Source organism: Haliotis asinina, chromosome 11, assembly GCF_037392515.1.
Source record: "Haliotis asinina isolate JCU_RB_2024 chromosome 11, JCU_Hal_asi_v2, whole genome shotgun sequence".
NCBI classification, from domain to species: domain Eukaryota; kingdom Metazoa; phylum Mollusca; class Gastropoda; order Lepetellida; family Haliotidae; genus Haliotis; species Haliotis asinina.
In genome coordinates, this window is record NC_090290.1 from 1,004,041 (window position 1) to 1,017,954 (window position 13,914).

Sequence of the window (13,914 nt, forward strand, 5' to 3'; positions counted from 1 at the left end):
TGGGTTGCCTGTTTGTTTAATGCCCTACTCAGCAATATTCCAGCTTCATTACATCAAAGGAACGAATGACGACATATTGTGGGTTAAAAAGTGTGAACGTAATATTCTATGCCCTGAAAGAAGATGATATGTTTTCAGTTGGAACTTTTCTGGAACATCATTTGACATGGCGTGTGATAAGAAATGTCCACAGTGTAACTGATCAAATGATTCTGTTTTAATATTGCTGCAGGGTGTGGAGTCAACCCACACACAGATGACATCCTTACCTTGTTTACCTCTTTGGTCATGTGAACGTCTGTAGTTCGAATCCTGCACGGGACTCGGAAATATTGTGGCCGTTACAATATTGTCATGTTGTTTGAGTTAAAAGAACCAGGAAACCCTATTAATACTCACTCATTCATTCACTCAGTCACTACAGCGACTCATTATTGGGCTGGCATCGCTTTGTGCCACTGGGGTAGGAGCCTTTTCATAGACTGGCAGACCACCCAATACTCATGGAGATTGATATGCTCAACATAGTCTCCACAATATTCAATATCAATGTTTGTAAATAATTGAGTGTGGATTAGACAATCCAGTGATCAGCATCATGAGCACAAACATATTTATATCCATCTATTGGCATTTTATTAACATGTGACATGTTTATGACATTGTTCTGTATATCCTTCAAATGACATTTGTTACAGTTAAGAATTTGCCGTGAAAAATGATACAAGAAACCCCCTGTGAACCAACAAAACAGAACAAAGACAAGTCTAAAACATTCAAATGTTTTTATTATTAATAAGCAGAGAGCAAGTTATACAAAGTCACCAGTCAATTTCACAATATTGATTTCAAATACAATACAAGTGAGACAAAATCTAAGGCAATGGGTCACCAAAGTCTTAGTGCGAGAGAGAAACAGCTATGCAGAATATAACACAGCGAGAAGTCTGACGGCGACTATGAAGATGAAGCGTTGACAGCAATGGATGATGATACTCCAGTGAATATGAATGTGTCCGTCACAACACAGCAACTAGCCTTTATACATATATTCAGTTGTTTCCCGAAAGTTTGAGCATAAACGAACATCGCCACTCATGTGGAATGCCCCAAAATGTAAAAAATTCTGACCATCTACTATACGAAATGTGACCCATCATAGTTATTATTCAAAACACTAAACATTGTGACCCAATAATAATTGTTACTTAATTAATAACACAATATACAGAAAATACACATGCGTAACACATTGTATACAACTGATGACATTAATGTGTGACATTTGGTAACATTTTTCGGTATATCCTTCAACTGTTGTTTGTGTATGATGACATCAACAAATTGCGTATCAAATGGTGTTGACAGCTCAGCAAAGGAACGACTTCAGGCATTAGAATTTCATCCACATAACTGTGCAGTGAGATTGCTAATGAAACGTGTTTATTCCCCTCAAACGTCTCACTGCCACTTGTAGCAGAAAAACAATCAGACCGTGATAGTGTACTCAGTCATTTCATGTTCTTTACATATTTAATACACTTGTGTGACTGCTTTCTGTAAATAATTGAGTCTGGATTACACAATCCAGTGATCAGCATCATGAGCATCAACGTATATTAATACACTTGTGAAAGTGACACTTCTTTAATTGTGTAAACACTGACTGTGTTGACATATCATCTTCACTTTACAGTTCCTGTTGTTTGTTCATTTGACAGGGACAAGCTGTATAAAATACAGAAGCTTGATGTAAATCCTCCTCCAAATTACACATTTAGAACATGTAGAACCTTCTACCAATAAACTTACACTAAATCCTTTTCGAACATTTATACTTACGCTTATGTTTAGATGCATATATTTCTTGCAAGATATTTCACAGAAATACCCAACAAGTTTGAATAAACAGTTCTCCTAGTGTGACATGTGCTTCACAAAAAAAACATATACAAAAACTGTAGCAAAGGATTATTCAGTGATATGCAAAGTAATTCAAAGGTGTTCTCAAGCTATTTTGCAGTGAAAATACTTCTTACAAAATTGTGGGGGACTTTTTTCACTACATAATTTGTCAATGCCACAGCTAAAGTTGACACCATGCTTTCCGACCTCTCAGTTACTGCTAGTCCTCCCACTTGGTTCTGCACTACACTACACCTATGCAGCAGGGCCCAGTGTACAAACCCAGATCAGTCAGGGTACACCATAAAAATCATAACTGTGCTGAGAAGCATGCTTAAAACTGAAACTTATCTCACTGCAAAAGAGGCCTCTCTGTCTGACACATGCATTGGTAAAGCATTCACCATGCTGTTACTAAAGTCAAACTAACCATCATTGTGTCACAGGTTTATAGAGGCCTTACTTGGTCAGGTGAACCTAAGTTACCCTCTGCCAAGAGTGACTTGGACATAGCAAAATCATTCTCTTACTACTTTCTTAACAAGGTAGACAACATCAGAGCCAACATTGACATGAATGTCAATGGCAAGCCGTCTACAAGCATCTCAGGTTCAGTGGCATCTTGCTTTCCCCTAATGTGTACAGGTCCAGCCTACCCCTCCAACCCCCAACCCCATAAATGATGGACTGTTTCAAAACCCAGCATCTATTGATTTCTCTTACCTTTACAACCCTTTGCACTCAATATGCAAAGGCATGGACGTCAAAGATTAAAACTATATTCATGGGGTTGAAACAGCCCCTTCGACTGTACTGAAATGACTGTTGTTGACTCTGATATAAGGATTTCCTCTTGCGTGAAGAATGTTGGTGTACTCATTAACTCCTGCCTCACTATATGGATGCAAACATGGACTACCAGTGTATAACTTGCTACTTCCACCTACTGGCCATTATGAACATTTGTTATCTGCTAGCTACTCCCGCTAACAGAACTCTGATTCACATCTGAGTCATGTCCCGACTAGATTACTGTAACAGTCTTCTCTGTGGCATGAACCATGAGCTCCTTGCACGCATTCAGAAAATCCAAAACACTGCAGCAAGAACTGTCTCCAGACTGGCCAAACGGTCATACATCATCCCAGTTTCGACAGGCCTTCACTGGCTGCCACCTGGATCCACATCAGTATGTTAAGTCTTGCCTATAGCTGTCATAACCTTCCTAGCTCCAGCATATATCAGTGAACTGATCTTAGATCACAAGGCATCCACAAACCTCTGGCCAGACTACCTTCATCCTCTGTCTGTTACAAGAACTAAACTGAAACTCTTTGATGAAAAGGCTATCGGTGTACCAGCACCCATACTTTGGAATAATGTCCTTCCCGCCATAAAGAATTCACCAACCATCGACACATTCAAGTCTCAGTCAGAAACCACTTCTTTGCTAAGTATTACTGTGAGTGATTCCACAGACTGACCTGTGAAGACTCAGCTTAGAACTGATCTTCAGTAACCTATGCTTGTAATAAGAGGTGACTAATGGGATCGGGTGGTCAGGCTTGTTGACTTGGTTGACCACATGTTGTTGTATCCCAACTGCGGAGATCGATGCCCATGTTGTTGATCACTGGATCATCTGGTCCAGACTTGTCTTTTTACATACTGTCTCCTGTATAGCTGTAATCTCGGAGGTGTGTCTGTGAAATTTGTTGGCTCTGTTTGTCCGTTTTAAATGGAAGTTGACCTTTTTGAGGTCAGTCTGCAATATTTCCTGTTTGTTGATATCTACTGACAAGACAGCTTATGGCTGAATGGTTGACAATGCCTTACAACAGATGTCTGTGAATTCCCTTCTTCGAGGAGTCCAAGAGCATGTTCTGGTTTAGTTAAGCTCAGTCAGGCATTTTTTAAGATCATTTCTGTAACATTGATGCCCTTGCTGAGAACGTGCATGAGACCTTGGCCAATGCACAGGCATTTCCATTTTCGAGATCATACTGCATTATCAATGTAGCAGGCGGGAAGGTGTGATTTAGCCATTCTGCTGTAGAAGACATGCAATGGATTTGGACTCGGACATGTCTTTGATAAGCATTTCAAATATTAGCGTTTTTCATTCATGTTTGTTAGCATTTTTTGTAAATTGTACTAAAAAAGATGTGTGTGTTTGCAGTGTCAGAGGCATAGTTACTATCATAAAATTAAGGCTAAGGTAATAACTTACTCATGATTGTTGCTAAAAAGTTTACACAAACCCTCAAAACTATCTAAATGTAAAGCTTTGCAACCTGTCAGGCTTACATTAAATTGGCTTAATTCACACCTGAAAGTTCTTCTGTATTCGTATACAACATTGTTAGGTATATCCTTCAACTGTCATTGCTGAAAGGTAGTTCCCAAAAAGGGCAATCTACACTGTAACACCAGTACGAAAATCCATTCTTATTTCCTTTCCAGAATTAAATCATCCATTAGAGCTGTCAGTAAGATTAACCTGAAGATATGCTCAAGGAGACCTGTCCATTTTGTTTCTTCTTTCAGCTAATGGACAGCCTCCATCTTGGAATTCACTTTTCGTTGCTAACATAGCTTCTAATCACCACTTTTGTTATTTTTCATTATTGGCAGGAAATAGATATGAAAAACTAGGGTAATATTCATCCCAGTATTGACACATGGTTTGTCAAGTTCTCAAATACTCATCAGTAAATTGCAAACACCTTTTTCGATTTCAATCAATGTTGTAATCTGTTCGTGGCAAATATAATTTCTCATTTCATGAAATACACTTTTTTTTTTCATTTCTTGTCAACCATAGAGATTTCATTGATGTTGCTTTGAACTTTGTGAAAAACCTTATAACACTGTGCAAAGAATTGATGGCCCCGTGCATCAGGGAGACACTTGTAACCTTAAACATCCTCTGCAAACTTGCTCTCAGAGTCTTGGGAGTCAAGGAAGGTGCCTGTTAAGGATTTCTCATGATCAGAGATGTTTCATGTTTAAAAAATGGTCTTTCCTTGTTCAATTTGTTTGAATATTCCCACAGGATGACTTAATTTGTTTTTGCTTGTTGTTGACCAGCTCCCAAAACACACAATTTCTGTGAAATTTTGAAAAAATCTTGACATGAATGATATTATCTAGTGATTTGTTCCAGTTTAATGGGAATTGTGGAAATATATTGTTTTGTTCAGCAGATTGCTCTGTAAGGAATATTAATTGAATTAAGGATTTCTTTGTAAAATCTGAGAAGAGCTGTGCTAGTGAGGATGTTCACTTTCTCTGCATAAGGGTATCTGAGTCAGGGTTTAGGATCATCTAACTCATCAGTTCTCTGTATGCACTTACTTTCTTTTGAAAGTGTTTTTGAACTTGACGGTTTGAAACTGGTTTTGATATATAAATGGAGTAACTGTTAGCAGTCAGAAGAATAATAGTGTCATTGTGCAGAGCTGTCTTAGTGCTGAAGTACAGCTGCTCCTGACTGGTGGAATGCTGATAGTGTCAATCACTGGATTGTCAAGACCAGATTTGGATTTTCAAGCCTCCATTGTTTGCTATTGACAAGCATTATATATAACAACTTTTCTTATTCTATCCATTATGTCTGACAATATTGTACTTTCCAACTTTAAAAATTTTAAAATTTTAAACTTTTTAAAATGGTGGTGTTTCAATTAATTGAAATAATCGAAGATTGGTCACAATGACCAAGCGTCCAAACAGTCAATCACATTTCCTCATATTCAAACACAAATTGAATATTTCTTGAAGACAGTGGGAACTTAACGTTCATGATGTATTCGTCATCTCTTTCAAGAAGCAAGTTGCATCATGTTACATTGGATATGAAATTTGCATAAGCTATTTGTAAACTAATGCTATAAGCAAACATAAAACAAAAACAGATAACCACAAGTTTTTTCTTCGGACTTATCTGCAATAACAACCTGAACAGGAAAATCTGAAAAGTGATGCTAGCTTATTTTGTTTAATGATTGCTCTTGTATTCAACAGGGTGCTGTTGTACAAAGTGATCAAGCACTAAGGTGATTGTAACCGCCATACCTTAACACAGACTTAAGGTAGTTTTAGCACTAAGGTGACCGTAACTGCCATACCTTAACACACACTTAAGGTAGTTTTAGCACTAAGGTGACCGTAACTGCCATACCTTAACACACACTTAAGGTAGTTTTAGCACTAAGGTGACCGTAACTGCCATACCTTAACACACACTTAAGGTAGTTTTAGCACTAAGGTGACCGTAACTGCCATACCTTAACACACACTTAAGGTAGTTTTAGCACTAAGGTGACCGTAACTGCCATACCTTAACACACACTTAAGGTAGTTTTAGCACTAAGGTGACCGTAACTGCCATACCTTAGCACACACTTAAGGTAGTTTTAGCACTAAGGTGACCGTAACTACCATACCTTAGCACACACTTAAGGTAGTTTTAGCACTAAGGTTACTGTAACTGCCATACCTTAACACACACTTAAGGTAGTTTTAGCAGTAAGGTGACCGTAACTGCCATACCTTAACACACACTTAAGGTAGTTTTAGCACTAAGGTGACCGTAACTGCCATACCTTAACACACACTTAAGGTAGTTTTAGCAGTAAGGTTGTTTTGTAAAACAGCACCTGATTCATTCAGAGAAGTTTCCTTCGTAAACCTTGGCTATTGCTAAATATGGTATTATACACAAACAAACAAAAGCAAACAGACACATACTGGTCATTTTTATTTTAGATGGTAGACATTGGCACCTGGAGGCTTCCTAAACATGCCATGATGTCATTCAAAGTGTCTTTAAGTTGCCCTATAACAAACTTACTCGCTCAAATATATCCTGGTTTGTTGTCATATCGTGACACTCATCATGGTGTTACTGTGCTTGTCTGCGTGATTTCACCTTTAATCCACTCGTGAGTCTGTTCAGGCATGAGTGAGTGAGTGAGTTAGGTTTTACGCCACCTGTAGCAATATTTCAGCAATATCACAGCATTGATGTTATGTGCCCAGCTTCAAGGTCATTTTATTGTGATGACCAGCAACTGGACTTAAAACTGAATATATGCTTTTAGTAATATTCCAGCAATATCACAGGGGGGGACACCAGAAATGGGCTTCACACATTGTACCTATGTCAGGAATCAAACCTGTGTCTTCAGCGGGATGATCACACTTTCTAAATGGCATTATGTAATCACAGATTTGTGAAAACGTATATTTTTTAGATATTACCACTTTCTGTTTCTCACATTCCATGGATTCTAACCCTTTCATCATTTATAAGCTAAGTACAAATCATTTCTTTTGTTAATTACATCTGCGATGTCGAATAAATCTGTCTAAATATTTGTCAAAGGAAAGAGGAAGTATGACAGCGACCATGTTGTCAACAGTTGATTACCATCGGCATAATCTACGTATACATAAAACCTCCTGAATGAGTCGTCTTACCTCGAGATGAAAGGAAGGCGGAGATATTTGTTTCATAACATCAAATTGTCATTACACCGCTGACACGCTTTGATGTTGGTGAGGGAAGCTTTTACTTTTATCCGCTAGGAGTTGGCAATTTTGGGATGAATTTGTCTCTGTCTTGCCCCTGTTTAAGACCATGTCAGACACCTGGAGCCTTGTGTTATATGTGACTATGTTAGCATTAATGTGACACCTGTGCATGCAGCTCATTGTTTGAATATACCGAAAACGTAACCTTTGGCAGTTAATGATTTCAGAAGATAATATGAATAATATTGTTTTCAAATATTATCATCTAATATTTCTCTCTTCCCCCCTCCCCCCTTTTCTCTCTCTCTCTCTCTCTCTCTAAGATTTTTGTTTGTTTTTTGAGACTCTGTGAGTAACTTTTAGCTTTTAGGAAGTCTGGAAGTGATTCTTGATGTTAGGCATGACAAGTGAAGATAGTTGACAACAGTAAGATGTTAGTACCCATGTACCTATGAGTTATGGGGTGGCGAGAGGGGTAGCCTAGTGGTTAAAGTGTTCGCTTGTCATGCTGGAGACGCAGGTTCCATTTTCCACTTAGATACTGTGTGTGAAGCCCATTTCTGGTGTCACATTTTTGAAAAATGCTGAATTAATACTAAAAGCAGCATGATACTCGCATACATCCACACACATATGCACGCACTGTGTACACAAATGCACCCATCCACCACGGGGTTTGCTTATGTAAGAACCATTTGATTGTGAGGAGAACTTTGGGAAACAATTCCTTGAATCTTGAAAAGGTTGATCAAGAATTTAGTTGGTATGTTCAACCAAATACTGACCTAAGATTGTGATATCAATTTGCATTGATCCGAATAAATAAATAATATGACAGATAGATATTTTGATTTGTTGAATGGAACTGTTTCAAATGGCTATCAAGATGTTAACAGTTTTCAACAGATATGACATGCTGAATGATCACAAAACTGTGTCTGGGGATAACCAGAGATCTCACTCTCACTTTCTCTCTTTCTTTCTCACTCTCACTCACTCTTACTTAGTGACTGTGTTGATGATAATGCCCCATATCACCCATTCAGCAATGTGCTGTTATCAACATTCACATTCATTACTATCTGAAATATCTCTTTGCGCATCTTAAATTATGCTTACTAACTGACAAGTTTCCACACTGATGTTTAAACTTGGTCAGGATGTGTCATGAATGGCCTGTCTCAACTGTATTTACCAAATGCATCACTATAATTCCCCCCGATTACAGCATCAAAGTGTGAATCGTGGGCTGACGGAGAGTAATCACTTACACATTGACCAATCTGGTAATGGATGCCAGGTAATAAACGTGGTATTGATACACTGGAGGTTTATTTGATTGCTTCGATCAGCTCTCGCCCGGCACGGGACAGTCGGCCCAAATGGTTTCATTGTGTTTACAGGGCTTCAGACATGGCCAATCTCATTGATCCAATTGCCGAGTAATTGCTAGTTAGGAGAACATGGGTTTTTTTTGTCGCAAATACATGAGGCTAGAATCACACGGTGTTTACCTGGTTAGATAACTTGGTAGACTGCTGCCAAGAGTCTTGTGCAGGTTTATTATTCACAGATGTGAATGTAAGTGAAGAAAAACGTTTGCATGATGCGAAGACATCTCCACTAAAAGCAGACCATTGTGTGATTCTGACCGATTCATGGGCAGTACGAGAAACAGCCGCTGGCCCCGTAGCCTGTGGCTAGTAAAAATCAAGTCAAGCCAGTAAATCTCCAGTCATTCACCCTCGACCCGGCAGTGGTTAGTTAAATTCATGGGGTCATTTTGTAAATATTTCACTTTCTCCAACTTGTTCAAGCAACAATACATTTTTCAATCACCTGGTATTATGACACGATGAAAATGTTCATTATGTTAGCAGCTTAATGATGAAACCCATGTCATGCCGACAATATTTTCTTCTCATCTATTTTTGTAATATTTTGGTCAGTTTCTACATCCATATTTACGGCTTGTAAATTATTTGCGGGCTAGTGACTAGGTAATATACTGGCTGTCAAAATTTAAAAACTATTGGTACAGTGATCACGAGCAAGCTATTTTTAGCACTATCTCAAAGTGATGACAGCAGCTCATGTGAGGGTATTGCGTTACCCTGGAAACAGCAATCACAAACACATGCAAATCTATAGAAGATCCAGCTTATAAATGGTCTTCAGTAACCTGCACTTACTGTAAGTCACAACTAACAGGATCAGGTGTCCAGACTGGCTGTCATGGCTGACACACATCACCATATCCCTACTGCTTACTATTGTATTTCAAGCTCTTAGGCCAGAAAGGAAATATGGACGTGATCATAACATGTTGAAAAAAAATTATCTTTATATTTCTTGCCAAAAAAACAGGGTCCCAAAATTGACAGGGTTACTTTCATTAAAGTCATACAGGAATCAAATCTGACACAGCAGAAGAATGTTGACATTGTTCAAACATGAATGAGAAAGATTTTGATAGCAGGGAAAACTATGTGTTCTGTGTAGACTGTAGTATGGTGTAGAAATCTGATAAATGTACTGAGAAAAGACAGTTTCATGTGAAAGCTCCAGGTGGGTCCAGGTGGGTGACACTTGGTTGATTGTGTGTCAGTACAACTGAGGCCAAGATCACAATGTCTTCTAGCGATTGTAATACCAGACAAGAGAGCTGGGACCAGTTAGCATCCATGAAAGTGTGTGTCCATGTTCTAGTCTTATAGAGAGTTGGACTCACTGCTGAACTGGATGTTCAAGTGGACATGTTGTTTCATACTATGTAACTGACCACTTGATCAGTCACTGAGAAACCAAGTGCCTACTTACCTTGCTGGAGGCTGTAGAGCAGGCAGCCTTGTGGTTAGCATGTTCATAGGTCACACTCATTACTCACCTGGGTAAAATAATTAAAGTGCACTTCAGGTGTCCCCTGCTGGGAAATTGTTGGTAGATCTGTAAAAGCATGGTAAAACCTCACTTTCACCTCACTCACTCACTCACTCACTCACTCACTCACTCACTCACTCACTCACTCACTCACTCACTCACTCACTCACTCACTCACTCACTCACTCTCTCAGTGTGGATGAATGATTTCTGAATGTGTGTGTCACTCATGATGCATGCCTTTCATCATTGACAGTGAGTGAGTGGTTGAGTGAGTTAAGTTCAAGGTCTTAAAATATTCTAGTTATGGTGAACCAGGATTTATAGGTTTCTGACATCTCCAAAGGATGAGTCTAAGAGCGTGGCAAATTGTGTCACTTTAGACAAATGGGCACCCCGGGCCAGATGTGCCATGTCTAAAGAAGCTTTACTCAACAGATCCTGATTAAATTATTAACATCCATTCCATTCACCATCCAGTGAGATGTATACCTGTGATAATTCTGATTACAGTATGAGACCAGGTTCCACCTCTTACCTTCTGGAGGTGGTGGGGTAGCCTAGCGGCTAAAGTGTTCACATGTCACACTGAAGACACAGGTTTGATTTTCGCTGATGATAATGCTGACTTCAGTATGAGACCACTGTAAGTGACTCTATGGCCCTGTTGCCAGGTTTGTTGTAATTCACTATGAAAAAAAGAAACTAGTTCCATTAAAAAGATGCATAGATATTTGGCATAGACCACCCATGAAGTATTTATTGAAGTCATGATTGTTTCCCATAGGTCAAGGCCAGTTTGGAGAACGTGACCTGCTACGACAAGCAGATGATTATCTGGACAGTGCTGAGAAACATCCTCGTAATTTCACCACTCCTGAAGTCTACTTCGTCTTCTACAACAATGTCACCATCCCCATGTCTTTGGTGCTCCAGGACAGTGGAATACAGGTGCTGGGGCATCAGGTTCCAGTCGATGGTAGAGTCAAACAGAAGCTAATGCATCTTCAAGAGGAGGAGGAGGAGGAGGAAGGTGGACAAGAGGATGGAGAAGTAGAGTTCAGTGGACCTGGAACTGGACCTGAATTGGGCAGGGCAGATGTTGAGGAGGTTGAGGAGGATTTCAGCTCTAGGATTATGAGTGCTAGTGAGTTTCTCTCAGCTTCCTTCAGTACTAAACAGCATGATTCATTACATGCCGAATCTGGATCAAAATGTGAAAATAATAATGAAAGTTTTGTTCCTGAATCTGCTGTTAATAGCTCAGGGGATGTGATTAGCCTAGAAGCACATGATTTAGAAGGTGGTGTGAGAGGAATGGTTGGTGCCAAATGTTCACTTGTGCCGACTGTTGGAGATTCTGTTCCAGGAGAATGTCAAGTTGACTCTGCCTTGCATGACCTCAGTGTTTCAAAACCACTGCATCATAACATTGATACCCATTGTCTTTCAAGTTCTTCAGATCTGACACTAAACATTAGAGAAGATTTATGCTCTGCTCAAGAAAGACACTGCATTTCTGAAAGTACCAGTGTTGGTGAACATCTAGATGTAAACCATGGCTTGCAGTGCAAGCAATCTGCTGAAGTTCATGAAGGCTCAAGAAGCTCAAGAACCAAGAAAGACCTTGGTAGTAACAGAAACAATTCTCCGACTGATCTCCCATGTGGATCTACCATGGATGCTACCTCTCACTCTCCAACTGACTCTCCTGTTATTCCAGCCTCTGGATCCATCTCCTGTGACAATCAGGCGGACTCTGCTGCATGCATTCCTTCCAAACGTCCAGCATCCTCCAAGTCTTCCTGTAGCTCGAACTACATGTTGTTGATGTCAGAGTTGCTGGGGGTCCTCCCAGTCCTTCCAGCTGGCATCCAAGACAGGAGCACCCATATCATCAACAGCATCTTCAGAGTGAACCTGGACATAACCACCCTCATCACTCTGGTGTCTGCTGTCACCCATGGCAACTGTAACTATGTGTTCACAGAGAACATCCTCACGATGCAGGCAGCAGAAGAGAGGGAGAAACCGGTGCTACCCGATCTCCTGGACTTTATGAAAGGTAAGCTTCCTGTTCTAATTCTTTCTTATAATATGTTGCCATGGCAACAAACCCAGCTGGACATGTATACCAGTGCTTCCTGGTCTGTTGGAGTTTATGAAAGGTAAGCTTTCTTTTCGTATCCTTTTTTTCTTTCCTTCTGATGCAACCCTGCTTAAGAAAGAAACCATAGGCCCCAGTCATGTTTATGAACAGTGAACTTTCTTTCTTCCTTTCTTTTTCTTCTTGTGTTCTTTCCTGTAATCTTTTGCCATGCCAACCAACCCGGTTAGCGTGCTCCAAGGCCTGTTGGAGTTTTTGAAAAGTGATGTTCTTCACTTGTTCTTTCTTACAATCTGTTGCCATGCCAACAAACCCCGAAGATGATAGAAATCAGTGCACAAACTGATGGGAAGTTTTGTAGTTCTTAAAAAGGTAAAATTCTGCTTTCTGTTTCCACCCAAACCATGAACTTGCCTAGAAAAGTCTGAAGAGTCTGTTACTGCAAAGGACAGTGGTGTTAGCCTTGTAGGTAAAGCATTCTCTCATCGTATTGAAACAATGGGTTTGATTCCTACATTGAGGAAACTGTTCAGCATGTTTATGGTGTTTTTTGTCTTGTACAAATAGAAAAAAAGGATAAGTTATCAGAAACCTGAAATGTGTTCAGTTACAGACTATCTTGCCATTTAATGACAAATCTGATTATTTTTCTCAAATTATTTCACAATATTTAATAAATGTGAGTGCATCCATCACCTTTGCTGAGAGATATGATAGTTTAATACCCACGGATTATGTAGCTTTACAATAGGCTTGGAATTGTTTTAATAATGTCACATTGATTAAGCTGAATCTTATAAGATAGACTTTATGTTGTGAGAATAACATATCACAGAAATCGCTTTACCAAATTATTTTTTATGGTTTGCTGCCTAAATAATGAAAAGGTTTGAAGCACACCAGAAATGTATCATCATGGGTTCAAATCCTATTTTGACACCGGTATTTGGCTGTAGGTAAGCCAAATTTTGAGGAACCCAAAAAGCAATCTGTAGAATCTGCCTTATCTAACGGTTACACTTTCATCAAACTCATTTTCTGGTGGTAGGAAGACAACATGTTGCCTCATGTGAACAAACAAGATTAAATGACTTTTGTCAGTAAAGATGTCAGGTTTTGCAAGTAAAAATGAGTAGAAAACAACAAAGTTCAAATCTGATCTGAACACTCATCTCTTTCACATGTGTACAGCACCACTAAGAATTAACTAAAGCTTCCTTGTATTTTTGCAATGATAGGCTTTCAACATGTTTTTCGGACTCGTATGATCCTTTGACTCATCAAACTGACAAAATGACTGGAGTCCATGTTGATTTTTTCATGACTGAAAATAAACCCACTGATTTTCATACAAAACCATGTCTATACAAGAATGGCCCTGGAATGTTTAATGATGAATATGTTGGTGCCTGTGAACATTCCGAATGTCAATGTCAATTTTGCATGTCTGATACAATTCAAGGTCAACACTGACTACATGTTGC

At 39.2% G+C, this 13,914-nt stretch overlaps 1 protein-coding gene across 1 annotated transcript in view; it reads left to right on the top strand.

The window, feature by feature from the left end:
• Window positions 1-13,914, top strand: part of LOC137255705 (UPF0415 protein C7orf25 homolog) — a 196,102-nt gene that overhangs the window by 128,462 nt on the left and 53,726 nt on the right. Inside the window, exon 4 of the mRNA XM_067793195.1 lies at window positions 11,111-12,388. Coding sequence (XP_067649296.1) covers window positions 11,111-12,388 — 1,278 coding nt within the window. The remainder of the gene's footprint in view (window positions 1-11,110; window positions 12,389-13,914) is intronic.